The following is a 13,579-nucleotide window of genomic DNA, read 5'->3' on the forward strand; positions in this document are numbered from 1 at the left end:
AAACCTACACGTCCCTGTCTCCTCGCTTGGCTGCACTTGTGCCTACAACCATCATCAGCATCATGCGTCCTATGGCTAGAATTGCACAGAGAAAACCAGTTCCAGAAAGAGGCGAATAAGGGAGCTGACCCTTTCAGATTTGCACGGTTTCTCTATGCCCTGCAGTACCAGGCTCACTCCTGGATGGAGTTACAGAGCAGGTCTGCAATGGGTGACCGAAGTCTCTTCCCAAAGCATGGGACGGTCTCAAGAGCTGTGATTTTTGCCTGACCTATGGTTGCTCCTTCTCTGGCACAAGTGGGGCAGCTGAATGTGGCCCCCAACTTAGGGACCAATAACATTTGAATCCTGCCACTTATTAGTAAATCGCATCTACTTACCCCACAGTAATAGCACTTCACTCCTGGCATTTTGGTCTCATGTCTGTCTCCTACACTAGCTCTAGTGTCTCCCTATAATTACCCACCTATCATTGTGTGGTGCCAGGTAATTACACGATCCGCTATATGACCCTAGAACAGCCGAATTCATACAGGGGCATTTCCTCCATGTTAACACAGCTAGCAGCTCTCTGGTGCTCACTAAAATGTGTCACCCAAATTCTTAGAAAGCCAGGAGGAGACCACGACCCACAGGTGTCTGCGACCCGCATGGGGAGGGTGACCTGGTTTCTGAGGTTTTTAACTGCTTGCTGCTCCCATCTGTTACGTGCCACCCATTCTCTGAGAACTGTAATAACCTGTAAACGGATGGTTTTATTCAAGAGCGGGGAGAAGAGGGGGGGCCTTTGGAGGGAGAGGACCCCAGAGAACTGGGGCAGTCAAAGCTGTTGCTGGCCAACAAAGTGTTCCAGTAGCTGTAGTCGACAGGAGAGGTGGAAAAGGCTTCATAGGTTACATCTAATGCATCGCATGGCGGAGGCATGTTTGTCAATCCAAACGCTGCGTTCTACGGGCATGCAGGAAACTAACCTCTGGGACATTAAGGAGCCCTCCCATCAGATCCTGAGACACTGGCCTCCCAGACTTCCCTAGGAGGGCCAAGGAATCTGCCTATCCCTGCTTCACACCCCATTGAGTGCTTTTGGGAAGGAGGAGAAAGGCACTTATGATCCCTTAGCATTTCCCCGAACGGGCAGCGTGATTCCCTCCCCTGCTCCTGTCCTTTCCACGCTGCAGGTGTGGCGAGTGGGTCAGGAACTGGGTGCCCTGATGGTTAAAGAGGCCCTGCTAACGTGAGGCCTGTATGTTCCAGGCTGCTTTCCAAAGGCCGACATGTACAGTAGGACCCAGCTGCTTTTTGCTCCATCACTCGGTACCTTTTGTTCTCTAGCCTCAGGCTCTCAACCCTTTGGCCAGAAGTCTGTCATCGTGTCACAAGAGCAATGAACTTTCCCCAAGAACAAGCAACCAAGGGGTTAAACAACTGCTCCAGGCAGGCAGACATCCCTGCTGGGATCCTAGAGAAATCCCCAAGGCTCCGACCCGGCAGGAGAGCTCTTAAGGGGGCACGTTGCTCAGGGACCTAACTGCCAGCCACAGCGGGTCCCCATATGGTGCTGGGTGAGGATACAAACCAGCCAGGGGGTGGATCTAACGATGTGCACACAGGACACTGACCTTGGACTCATTCGTACTGGGCTGAGGCCAGCCCTGCTTGTCTCCTGCTCTGAGGAAGCGCTGCGGTGGGTTCATGCTGCACTGACCAGCCCATCATTCACCTCCGCTCGCTGACCAGACAAACCCCAGACAATTCCACCCCTTCACCACAGCCCACAAAGAGCGTCGGGCCAGAGTGCAGGAAACAGGCCTCTGCTCAACCAGACGGGGCCGTGGGCAGGGATTTCCCGGTGATTGACGCAGGGGAGGCAAACACCCAGCTTCTGCTCTGACACACCACGTGGCCTTGGTGGAGGCCCTGCCCCTCTCTACCCCTCAGTTTCCCCATCAGTAGAATGGGGCTTACAACGCTTGCCCACCTGAAGCATGGCACTATTATTTAGGGTCACAGAGGGCAGAGCTGGGCTCCATCCCAGACTGACAACTGGGCTGCCACTCGTAATCACCCCCGGAAAGGCAGGGTTGGAGTGGGGCAGCCCCACACCCTAAGAGCTTGTCTGCTTTCGGCTTGTCCCTTTAGCAGTGCCCCCTCTAGTCACAGAAACAGAAGGGCCCGGCTAGGAGTTACCCTCTGTGGGCCATGGGAGGAGCAGGCTGACCAGCGGCGTTCCCAGAGCCCCCTAAGGTGGAGAGGAGCTGAGCGGACTTGGCTCGCTTCGCACCATCATCCCCGCCTGCTGATGGAGAGTGCTCTGCCCTGCCCCCCTGGTGCGCGAGCACCTCCTCTGCAGGTTGTTTTGCTCTGAGCTTTTGCTGTTTCCATTTCCTCCTCTGTCACAGCAGAGCCGTATCTGATCTTGGGGAGAGCTTGCGTCAGCCCCTCTCCAGCAGCAGCAGCACACCCAGCTCAAAGCATCTCCAGGTTTAGTGCTGATGGTTTGCCACCACGCGATCAGGCCGGCTCGCGGCCTGGGTGTGCGCTGGGGGAAGGGACTGGCCGTCGGGGCCTTGGCGGCTTCAGTCGGAAGCAGAAACTGCACATGTAAAACCAAACCTATTTTGGTACAAACTCCTCTCCCCAGCCCCAGCCAGATCACAGGGGGCGGAGGGGCTGTCCTGCACTTCGCAGCCCTCTGATGGAAGACGCTGCAGGATGAGCCACAACGCCACCCTTCCTGCCACAGGCACTCACAGGCAGTTTATAGCTGCTGGGTGTCTCTCCCCTGCCCCCGCTCCCCGGTCTCAGTGTTTTTCTCCCACGCAATGTTAAAAACAACCAACCGCTAGCTCAGCACAGCCAGTCTCCACACCCAGCAGGGGCGGCTCAGGGCCCGGCAGAAGCACCCCACCAGTTTGGCTTGTTGCACTCGGGAAGGGCCCATTACTGATCACATGGGGTCCTGTCAGACAAGGACACTCCATCAGCTGCAGGCCTGCCTGCCATGGCGACCTTGGAATGAGGACAGCTAGGTAGGATTCTGCTCCTCTCACCAGCCCGGGCAAAGCCTCTTTATTGCCAAAGCAAATAATCACAAAGAGCAGAGAGCTCTACGAGCTCCCTTGGCACTGCAGGGAGCCAGAGGGATTTCAGACAAGCAGGGCCCAGGATCACGTGCGAGCAGAGATCATCGATTTCTTAGACACATTAGTGAGATGTCCATCACCATGGTTTCTGGCCACCAAGCTGCAGAGTGAAGGCTTTGAGGGCTGCTTCAAAGACAGCAGGATTCCCCAATATTGTTGGTTCCCATGTGGAAAAGAGAGAGGATGAAGGGCCAAGGGTCACAGTTGATTAGCCCCCAGGTGCTCTCCACTCTCATTTGCGGGTCCTGGTGACTCCTAGGCGGCTGTACTGCTCATTGTCCCGCTCACCAAGGGGCTAGGAGGGAAGGAGAAGGTCAGGCTGCTTTGTAAAGTGTTTCTCTGCTATTCAGGGTCATACACTGCACCCACCACTGTGGTACTTGACCTCAGGAGCTGGGAGCGTGGGGTTCTGATAGGATAAATGGGCACAGACAGCACCTCCCATATCTTCTGCATTCAAAGCTTCAGTATGAAACAGGCAGCCTCAAAACAGAGGAGATGTTGCCTGCACCCACATATCACAACCCAGCCACTGAGTTCCCAGCAAGCAGGACCTTCCAATGAGCACAGTTATGTATTTCAGAACCAGCTGGGAGGAGGCCAGCCAGTGCTCATTTCCCACCATTACTGGTCGGCTCCATATGCCAGTTCATCTTACTGATGCTGGCCTTTCCCTGCCCTCTCCTGCAGTGCTGGAGCAAAGTAGTTGGCACCAGTTTTGGGTTGGGGGGGGGAGCAAAAAAAAAATTATACAGGCAAATGAATCAGCCTGTGCACATCTGGGTCTGTCTGGGGGCAGCCTGTGCCTGGGTGTGTCTGCGATGCTCCTAGACAGGTACTTGGGAGCGTGCTGCTGCTCTAGCCCTTCCTGCCCTCCTGCATCCACTACTGCAGGCGCTCTGCACAGATCAGCCTACTTCAGCGAGAAGGCAGGTATTTAATCTCAGCCTGAAAGTGTGAGAGGGAGGGAGGGGCACCTGGGGCTCAACCCTCAGGAGGTTGTCACTGTGGCTTAAGCAGCCAGCAAGGCACTCCCCGGGTACCGGGGAAATCCCCAAGCAACCAGCACTCTGCGGGGGTGCTGGAAGGAGGGGTGCAGCAGCACCCCCGGCTTGGCGGGGTTTCCCTCACACACAGGGTTTACAGTCTGGTTCAATGGCTCTCAGCCCCCCCACTGTACAAACTGTTCCAACGCCCCTGGCACCCTGTTCCAGCCGCAGGGCCGGAGGGGGGAAGGGGCACAGCCAGAGGGCGTCCCAGCTGCAGGGTGTGCACTGGGGCCGGCTGCTCCAGGATGATCCTTACACCGGGCAAAGTGGGGGTGCAGCATGACCAAGTCAGACCCCCCACACTTCCATTCTCCCTGGTGGGAGCGTTCAACACCTGCTCTGTACAGATCTACATCACTAGCAAGGCCAGGAGCCTCTCCAGGCCCTGAGCGATCTGCACCAGTCCAGATTTCCGAGCACTAAGTGATGTGAAAGGCTGGCCCAGTGACCACTCGTCACTCACCTGGTAGAGCTGCTCATTGGCGATCAGGTTCTGTCGGTCAGAAGCTAAAATAAATCAAGCAAAGGTCAGTGGGAAGCTCGGCAGGAGGGCAGCATTTTCAAATGACCCCAAGTGGTGATTCTCTCTCCCCCACTCTGCACCTTGTACCACCACTTACACCTGCACAGCACTGGGTCCAACGCCACCAGTCTGACTCACTAGCATTTCACACCCACTCCACACTTCCTGTGCATGGGTGGTAACAGCGACACCAGGTGCAGGGCAGCGGGCCCAGGGCCCCTCTCTGCTCTCCACGGACAGCTGGGAACACATGTTGCTTTTGCTAAGCATAGAGCTTTGTTCACACTAGGCCTGTTCTGCTAAAATTTCACTTATTGCTGCCACTGGTTCAGCCCCGCCAGTGGGGGCGCTGTTGTCAAAAAGGAATCAACATCTACTGGTGTCACTGGGTCAATAACATGGTGCTTAAAATGCTGAGAGCTACAGGAGCCCTATCTACACTAGGGCTCCCACTGTCCCAACTATTGGGAGAGCTAAGCTAGCAGTAGCAAAGGTGGGAAACTATTTGCGCAAAAGCCAAACGTAGGCATTCCCTCGAGATTTACCCTGATGTCTCTGCCTAAAATTTCACCTCTCCCCAACTGTACTCTGTGCTGGCTGCTGCCCTTCACTCCAGATATGGCTGTGTTCCCTCGTGCTGACTATACAGTTTGTAAAGTTATGGGAATTTGTGAGGAAGTTACAGAGGATCAGCCCAGAGGTGGGTGTCCTGCAAAATACAGTGTCTCCTCCTGCTACCCCCTTGCTCAGGCAGATACCCACACTCACAGATGACAGTTTCCCACAGCAACATGCAGACACGCAATCACATATGCAGACACCCTCAGACTCCCTCCCCCTGGGCTGACATGCAGTCCTTGAGACGTGCATGTAGGGGCTCCAGGCACCAAACCAGCATCATGTGGGTGAGTGTGATGGAAAGACCCCAGGGATACTGCACAGCGAGTCCTGTCCAACCAGACATTCCCTGTCCCTGCACTGGGCAGCAGAGACACCCCTCCCCCGAGCTGGACAGAGGGGCCTCCCCGTCTCACCTCGTAAGCGACGGCCACTGTCTTGGCCGGTGATGCAGTACACGGCGATTGCCAGGAAGACCGTGGCGATGACATCAGCTACCACGATCCCCGAGATGGTGGCTGCATCCAGCTCGATGCAGTTTTGGCACACTGCAAAGCCACAGACACAACACAGAGTACTGAGAACGGGGCACAACCCTCCACACCCACCCACCTCCTACACACCCAGCTCAGCGGCACAGGGAGCAAGCCAGCAGGAGAGCCCCAGAGGATTTCTCTGTTCCCCCTACAAGGCCCCCCAGTTAGAAATATAACCTCTCTAACACACACACATTCCTCTGCTCTCCCACCTCTAAGGCCCCTCTCAGCCAAAGGCGACTGGACAGGACCCCCGAGGGAGCCTACCAACGCAACGCTGACCAAACAGAACAGTCACTGCTCAGCAATTCCCATTCCCTGACCAAGGCAGGGCTCGGCGCACCCAGCCCAGGGTTCCTGCTCAGAGCAGCCAGCGGTGGGAGTGCAAAGTTGGGATAGGGCAGGGAGCAGGGTCTCTGGTGTGTCAGGGCAGAGCGCTAGCTCCTCCTGAGCCACAGGGCCAGTCCAGAATGAGCTGCAATCATGCATGTGTGCCTGGCGATCCAGGAACCACCCATGCAAACAGGCACCTGCCCAGGCACAAGTGCACATCTTAGTGCCTGCTGCCCGGGGGCCAGTTTTGAACACTGGGGCCCCCATGCCACCACCAGTCCCAGTCTGAGAAGTGCTGAGATTTCTGGCTGAGCACTGAAAGTTAGAGTTCAGAGCTGGAAGAGCCCAAGCAGATCATCCAGTCTCCTCCCTCCCCTACTGGGCCAATGCAGGATGGTTCCTTACAAGACACACAGCCTGGGGGGAAATTTGGGGACTGAGAAACACACACATCTGCTACTGCTGCAGCTTTACAGAAAGCCAATGGAGAAATGGCAGGTGTGTCTCACAGAACATTTTAAAAACTTTAATTTCCAGAACAAGGCCATTTTTCATCAAAAAAATAAGTTTGGAATTAAAAATTCCAGCCAGCTCTAGTTTTATAGATCAGAGGCAAACTGACTGGTGAACGTACTTCGGAAATACACCTGTACAGGAATGATATCATTTTTGCACTTATAAACTCCTCTTGGGTCGTCCGCTTCTGCGCCCAAGTTCAACTCTGAGTTGTTGTTCCCTAAAGTAATTCCATCTCTCTGCCAGTTTATGTCAGGCTGGGGGCTTTGAAACTCCCCGCACTTCAGGACCACGTCACGGCCACGGATCTCCACCTTTACGGCTGCTGTAAAACAAAAACGAAGGCTGGGAGGTGACAGGTACAAAGCAGCCCAGGGGCTGAGCTGTCATCAGTAACTGAAAAAAGAAGAACAGGAGGACTTGTGGCACCTTAGAGACTAACAAATTTATTAGAGCATAAGCTTTCATGGACTACAGCCCACTTCTTCGGATGCATATGCATACAGTAACTGAGGTTCAGAACTCAGGTCTCTTACACAGGCACTTAGAAAGGAGCCATTAGAAAGGAGACCGAGATGGCGTCTCATAGAAACCCCTGAATAAAGGTGTTCTCACTGAGAAAATATCCCTGATAATACAAGCAACAGAGGGTCCTGTGGCACCTTTAAGACTAACAGAAGTATTGGGAACATAAGCTTTCGTGGGTAAGAACCTCACTTCTTCAGATGCAAGCTTTCGTGGGTAAGAACCTCACTTCTTGCATCTGAAGAAGTGAGGTTCTTACCCACGAAAGCTTATGCTCCCAATACTTCTGTTAGTCTCAAAGGTGCCACAGAACCCTCTGTTGCTTTTTACAGATTCAGACTAACACGGCTACCCCTCTGATACCTGATAATACAGTGATAGGTATAATATTCAGTTATACAATTCAGTTTATAGCTAGATAGATATAGATATATAAAACCATTGATTATATTAATAATTAATCATGTTGTTATATTGTGCCAATTATTAGCAATAAATAACAACGCTGGGCCTGATTCTGCCAACACAACTCCTGGGACAGTGCCTACTGCTGGGAGGGAGCAGTCCTATTCGCCCCTCTGGAGCTAGTGATGGTTGGAGTAAGCTGTACATCCATAAGAAGTGTTTGTAGGATCGGGTCCTTAATTAGCAGTATCTAATATCATTATACAGCACTTATTATATTAATAGAATATTGCAACTGACATTTTACCAGGGAGATTTTCACTCAAGCACAAAATAATTGGGCCCAGCATCCTTTGACCTGCAGTAAATTCTGGGCGTGGATATGAGGCCCTGATCCTGCACATTATACACAGGCTGAATGGTAAGTGAAAGGGTTTGCAGATTCCGGGTTATTAATAATTAGTGATGGCGGATGGAATTTTTTAACAAGTTTTTAAAGTAAAAAAGGTGGGGAGATCAGCCAAACCGGATAGCAAAAGGTAGTTCTGTGGTCAGCTCTGTAACTGGTGAGCAAATTAAACTGAAAACCGATTACAATGAAAACAGTGTAAAATTCACAAAATGTGTTTCCGGTGGGGGCAGGGTCGAGCCCATGGGGGTCACTCCCCAGCCTTCAGAACACAAAATAAAGTTACTAGGATTGTTGTTGTTTGAGCACTGACAATGAGAGCAATGCAGCTCATACTGCAAAGCCTCGGCAACACAGACACAGCTGAGAAATTGGATTACACCCTCCACCCCCAACACACACACACATCCCGTTTTTCAGTCACCTCCAGTCTAGGGGTCTAATTCCTGTACCTGTTTGTGTTTGTAAATCAGGTAGTTCGGTGTCTGCTAGTTGCACACTCAATTGTCAACAGTTCAAAAACGCAGCCATAATTATTTGGAGGTGCAAAATCTTGACTGCACAAAGATAGGCTGGCTTGAGGTCTGTCCCTACATTTATATATGTATCATTAATCGCTTATATTAAGATTGCAATTATATTCTAAATTATTATGAGAGAAATACATTTTATTGCTAAAATCATTATTAATCAATAGCTTAATGGATATTAAACTGCCTGGGGTGGGGACTCTGTTCGCTCCCTTTTCTGTGCCCAGAGATCCATGCTTAAAGAGAATAATGATAATTTCATGTTTAAAGGAGCTCAGAAAGAGGCTTTGAGGAACTACACCAACAATTAAAGCAAATATTGAATAATAACAACAATAAATAAATAAATAAATAAATAATTGCTACTAACAAAGCAATATCAAAAGGTAACTGCAAACTAGACATGCAGTTAAAGGGACAGCTTCAACTCAAAAATCTCACTTCTCTATGGAGCTTTATTCTCCTCAAATGACTGCAGTTAGAGAAGGTAAAAGATATTTTCTCTCTGTTTTTGGGTTTACAGTGTTTGAAGTCAATGAGGTCCTGTGTGAACATAGTGCGCTCTTGCAGGGTCGGGGCCTTAATAGTCTCTTTCTCCTCTTCATGAGTCTTTCACGTGGCAACAGGGGCAGAACGGGCCCAAACAGCTTCATTCTGTAGTCCAGTGCTTTTCCCCGTTAATTGCACTGATTACCACAATGTTGGGCCTGATTCTGACTTCACTTGCATCAGTTTTGCCCTGGAGTAACTTTGCTGACTTCAGTGGTGCTATTACAGATCCGCACTGGGGTGATCAGGGATCAGAAGCGAGACCTTTACATTTGTCGTTGTACCAGTTTGGCCAATTGTCAGTTCTTGGTTTCCCCATTGGAGAGAACTCAGAGCCATTTGTCCATCAACCCTCTTGGTGACAATTCACACGCTGGACTGGATTCTGAGGCCTCATATCCCATGAGTGAGGAACTGGCTCTTTTCCGTTATTTGCTTTTCCTGCTCTAAGCTGCTGCCTAGTATTGCCCTGTACCCCCCCCCCCCCCAGGGAGGCAGTTCTGAGAGTCGTGGGCCCAATCCTGCTTCCAGCTAAGCCAATAGGAGTGATGCCATCAACTTCACTGGGGGCAGGATAGGGCCTAATGTGAATCAGGGTGCAGTCTATCCTACTGTAAGGCAGGCTGGGCTTGTAACAGGCACTATACCAGCCAGTAAGTCACCGTAAAGGGCTTACCTTATTATATATGTCTCTTGTAATGTGCAAAAAGAAGAACAGGAGTACTTGTGGCACCTTAGAGACTAACAAATTTCTTCTTTTTGCGGATACAGACTAACACGGCTGCTACTCTGAAATCTTGTAATGTGCTTTCTTTCCTTGGGACATGAATCGATGCCCTGCTATTCAAAATGATTACTACAGAAGTGAGCATGCTGCACAGGTGAAAGGTACGACACTGACCACCCCAGAGACTGAAGCCTTGTGTTTATCCCCAGAGCAATAGGGGCATAAACAATGACCACCTGTGCTCCCTCCAAGTCCCCCTCCCTCCCCAATGAGCTCTAATACAAACATGGGATGCAGAGTTCTGGCTGCCACGGCTGTGAAATAGACACTCTCTGTGACTTTCAAGAGCAGAATGCCTCCTCCATCCAACCCTGACCAAAAAGGGCTTTAAATGAGCTCTGTAGGGTTTTTTACCTTTAGGTTTATTATTGTCTTGTGTGACGACACCTGAGAGGGGAAAAGAAAAAATGTAATTTAGAAGTGCCACAAACTCTCCTGCTTCAGAGAATAACGACAGGACATAGGAAGAAACCGGCCAGTCTCAGAGAGAGGATAACAAGGCTATCTGGGCCGCTTCTCAAACCAGGCTCCTGCTCAGATCAGGCCTGGCAATTCCTATGTTCCTGGTTCCATTTAGTTATAAAGACCAACATTTTCAAAAGTAGCCACTGATTTTCAGTGTCTGGTTTGAGCTTCCCGGGGCCTGATTTTTAGCAGTGCCGAGTACCCACACTTCCAACTGAAATTAATGGGAGCTGCAGATACTAAATCAGGCCCACGTTGGCTGCAACTAGGCACCCCAAAATTGAGTCACCCAAATGCATTGGCCATGTTTTAAAATGTAGGCTTTAGTGATTCTAGAACTTGCTACCCAATCGGCGCATTGAAGACCAACTCCTTCATCATTCTGGCTAAAGGCTCAGCGATCCACTCAAACTTTTTTCCAGGGCTGGGTTGACTGAAGGGAGCATGCCAAGATATTTTGGAGTTGGGGAAATCTATTTATATGGCATTAAGGAACTATTTGTTTTTAATCTTTGTATGTGTACTTAGAGACTGTCAAACATACGTATTCTATAAGTCAGATGAAATAAAATGCAGATGTCTCTTCAAACTCAAACATATAAACACACTTGGCACAAATCAAAGATACAAATATTAATCTAATCTAATTAATTTAAAATAAGATTTAATTTTACCTGCACTCAGCAGGTGCTAAATGTTAAAATTTCACCACCCTTTGGGGTGTGTTCAGCAATCATGTCCCACGTTTAGCGCCATGAACAAGAACGGATAACACAAAGGGGCAAAACATACCCAACGCACACTCTGTGCAATTCCTCTGATTGGAATAGTGTGTAACTTAGGGCACAATGTGGCCCAAAGTTCCATTAACACCAACAAAACACATCACAAACCTACTGATTACATCTGAAGAGAAGTGAGTCTGCATTAGCCAAAAAAACACTTGGGGAAAAGGGGATTGCTTCCCTTTGTTATATGTATGCACTCTCCAGTGAGCTCTACAAACTTTACACACTATATAATATTAAAACAGATTAAAACATCGTATGACTTATTTGCCTAAAATTAAATTATTCTTGGTCACAGTATTTGAGTTTGTCTCACAGAGTATTTAAAGTGATCATGTTTTAGTTGCCAAACTGAACTATATCACCACATGGTCTTCCCTCTCCCCCACTTTAAACTTTGTGAGTGACCTTAATGTTCATGGAAAGCACAAACAGTAGAGATGGAAAAGGCCCATTAGATCTTATTGAGTCCATCTCCCAGCGAAAAACAACCTTCAAAACCAAATCTATATAATACAGATAAGGGTGTATTTCTTAAAAAGGAACTAACAAGATGTGTGCCAGCCCTAACGCTCAGAGCTTTGCCTGCCTATCTATCTATCTGGCTATACACCTTCCCCCTCCATTGATTTGTCTGTGTTTAGTCTTACAGATTGTTAGCGCCTCATGGCAGGGACTGTCTTCTTACAATGTCTTTACAGCACTGAACACATTTGGGGCATTATGGTAATAAAATAGTAATTAATTATTAATAATGCAGGATTGAAGATCTTACCTTTGATGATAAATCCGACCGTTATTACACTGACAAGATACCCAAGTCTCCCCATGGTCCTTCTCCTTAACACTAATGTGCAACTGCAGTTATTTCCTCACTAGTGTAGGAAAAATTACTTCACCCGCTTAAAAAATATAATACAATCAAAGGTCTCTTTTCTAAATGGCAGAGATATGAAACCAGTAACAAGAGCCTTCTCAGATGTTGGCAACAGGAAGCCTAGGAGTGGAAGCTTCTGTCTTCTTTCCTCTAAGAACGTCAGTTTAAAGACGTCAGGGTTGTTACCGAAGTTGTGTAGCTGTCACCAAAGTTGCTGCCAACGCAGATCAGAATACAGTATTCAGCTGCAAATAAAAGATTCTCCCACTAAAAACAAAGAAGGAAAATTGTGCCTAACTTGGGCATCTCCACAAAGTAGCCATACTGCAGCTAACTTCTTTAGGTCCAAATCACACCCAAGGGGCATTTTCTCAGGTATATTATGAGCTGAATTAGACAAGAGTACTCTAACAAAAATCTGTGGTCACCTCTGACTTCAGGGGGTTAATACCCAGCCCTGCCACTCCAACTTTCTCATCTGTAGCAGGGATAGAGTTCAGGTCCTGCTGCTCCAGAAGCACAGGCTAGAAGGGAGCTAAGGAGAACTGCTGTTAGAAGCAGAGGTATAAGTTATGATACATGGAGCAGTTCCTACTCTATCCAGCACACGGGAATGGTGCATAAGCACATTAGCTAGCTCATAAAATATTTTGGTGGTATCTACGCACATGATTAACTTGGTCCTTTGGCTTTAGGATTAGTGTAGCCATTTCTCACCAAATGTGTTTGCTTTAACGTTATTGTTGCCCACTTTTGTGTTCAGCAGTGATTCCCAAGAAAGCCCTTTGCAGGAATATCCATAGATTCATAGGCCAAATGGGATCACTGTGATCATCTACTCTGACCTCTTGTGTAACAGGCCAGAGAACTTCCACCCAAATAACGACTGTTTGAACTAGAATATATTTCAGAAAAACATCCAGTCTCGATTTTAAAATGGCCAGTGATGGAGAATCCACCACGATTAGGGTGACCAGATGTCCCGATTTTATAGGGACAGTCCCGATTTTTGGGTCTTTTTCTTATATAGGCTCCTATTACCCCCCACCCCCGTCCCGATTTTTCACGTTTGCTGTCTGGTCACCCTAACCACGATCCTTAGTAAGTTGCTCTAATGGTTAATTACCTTCACTATTAAAAATTTACATCTTATTTCCAGTCTGAATTTGTCTGGCTTCAACTTCCAAACGCTGGATCCTGTTATAACTTTGTCTCCTAGATTGAACAGCCCATTTTAAATATTTGCTCCCCATGTAGGTACTTCCAGTATGTGAGCAAGTAACCCCGTAACCTTCTCTTTGTTAAAATGAACTGAGCTCTTTGAATCCATTAATATAAGGCATATTTTCTAATCTTTTAATCATGCCCGTGGTTTGTCTCTGACCCCTCTCCAATTTATCAACATCCTTCTTGAATTGTTGACACCAGAACTGGACACAGTACTCAAGCAGTGTCCACACCAGTGCCAAATACAGAGGAAATATTGTTTGTGACCAGCTTACCAAGAGATCACAATTATTATGTAT

At 48.8% G+C, this 13,579-nt stretch overlaps 1 protein-coding gene across 1 annotated transcript; it reads right to left on the bottom strand.

Moving 5' to 3' along the window:
* Window positions 1-3,030: 3,030 nt before the first annotated feature.
* Window positions 3,031-12,660, bottom strand: LOC101940477 (T-cell surface glycoprotein CD3 gamma chain-like). Its single transcript, XM_005299769.4, has 6 exons — window positions 11,952-12,660; window positions 10,278-10,310; window positions 6,837-7,043; window positions 5,750-5,881; window positions 4,656-4,699; window positions 3,031-3,438 (listed from the first exon to the last, which is right to left on the bottom strand). Exons 1-6 carry the CDS (start codon window positions 12,004-12,006, stop codon window positions 3,376-3,378), a joined length of 534 nt encoding a protein of 177 aa, XP_005299826.2. The 5' UTR covers window positions 12,007-12,660; the 3' UTR covers window positions 3,031-3,375.
* Between the last annotated feature and the right edge of the window lie 919 nt (window positions 12,661-13,579).

Source organism: Chrysemys picta, chromosome 16 (genome assembly GCF_011386835.1).
Source record: "Chrysemys picta bellii isolate R12L10 chromosome 16, ASM1138683v2, whole genome shotgun sequence".
Taxonomy (NCBI): Eukaryota; Metazoa; Chordata; order Testudines; family Emydidae; genus Chrysemys; species Chrysemys picta.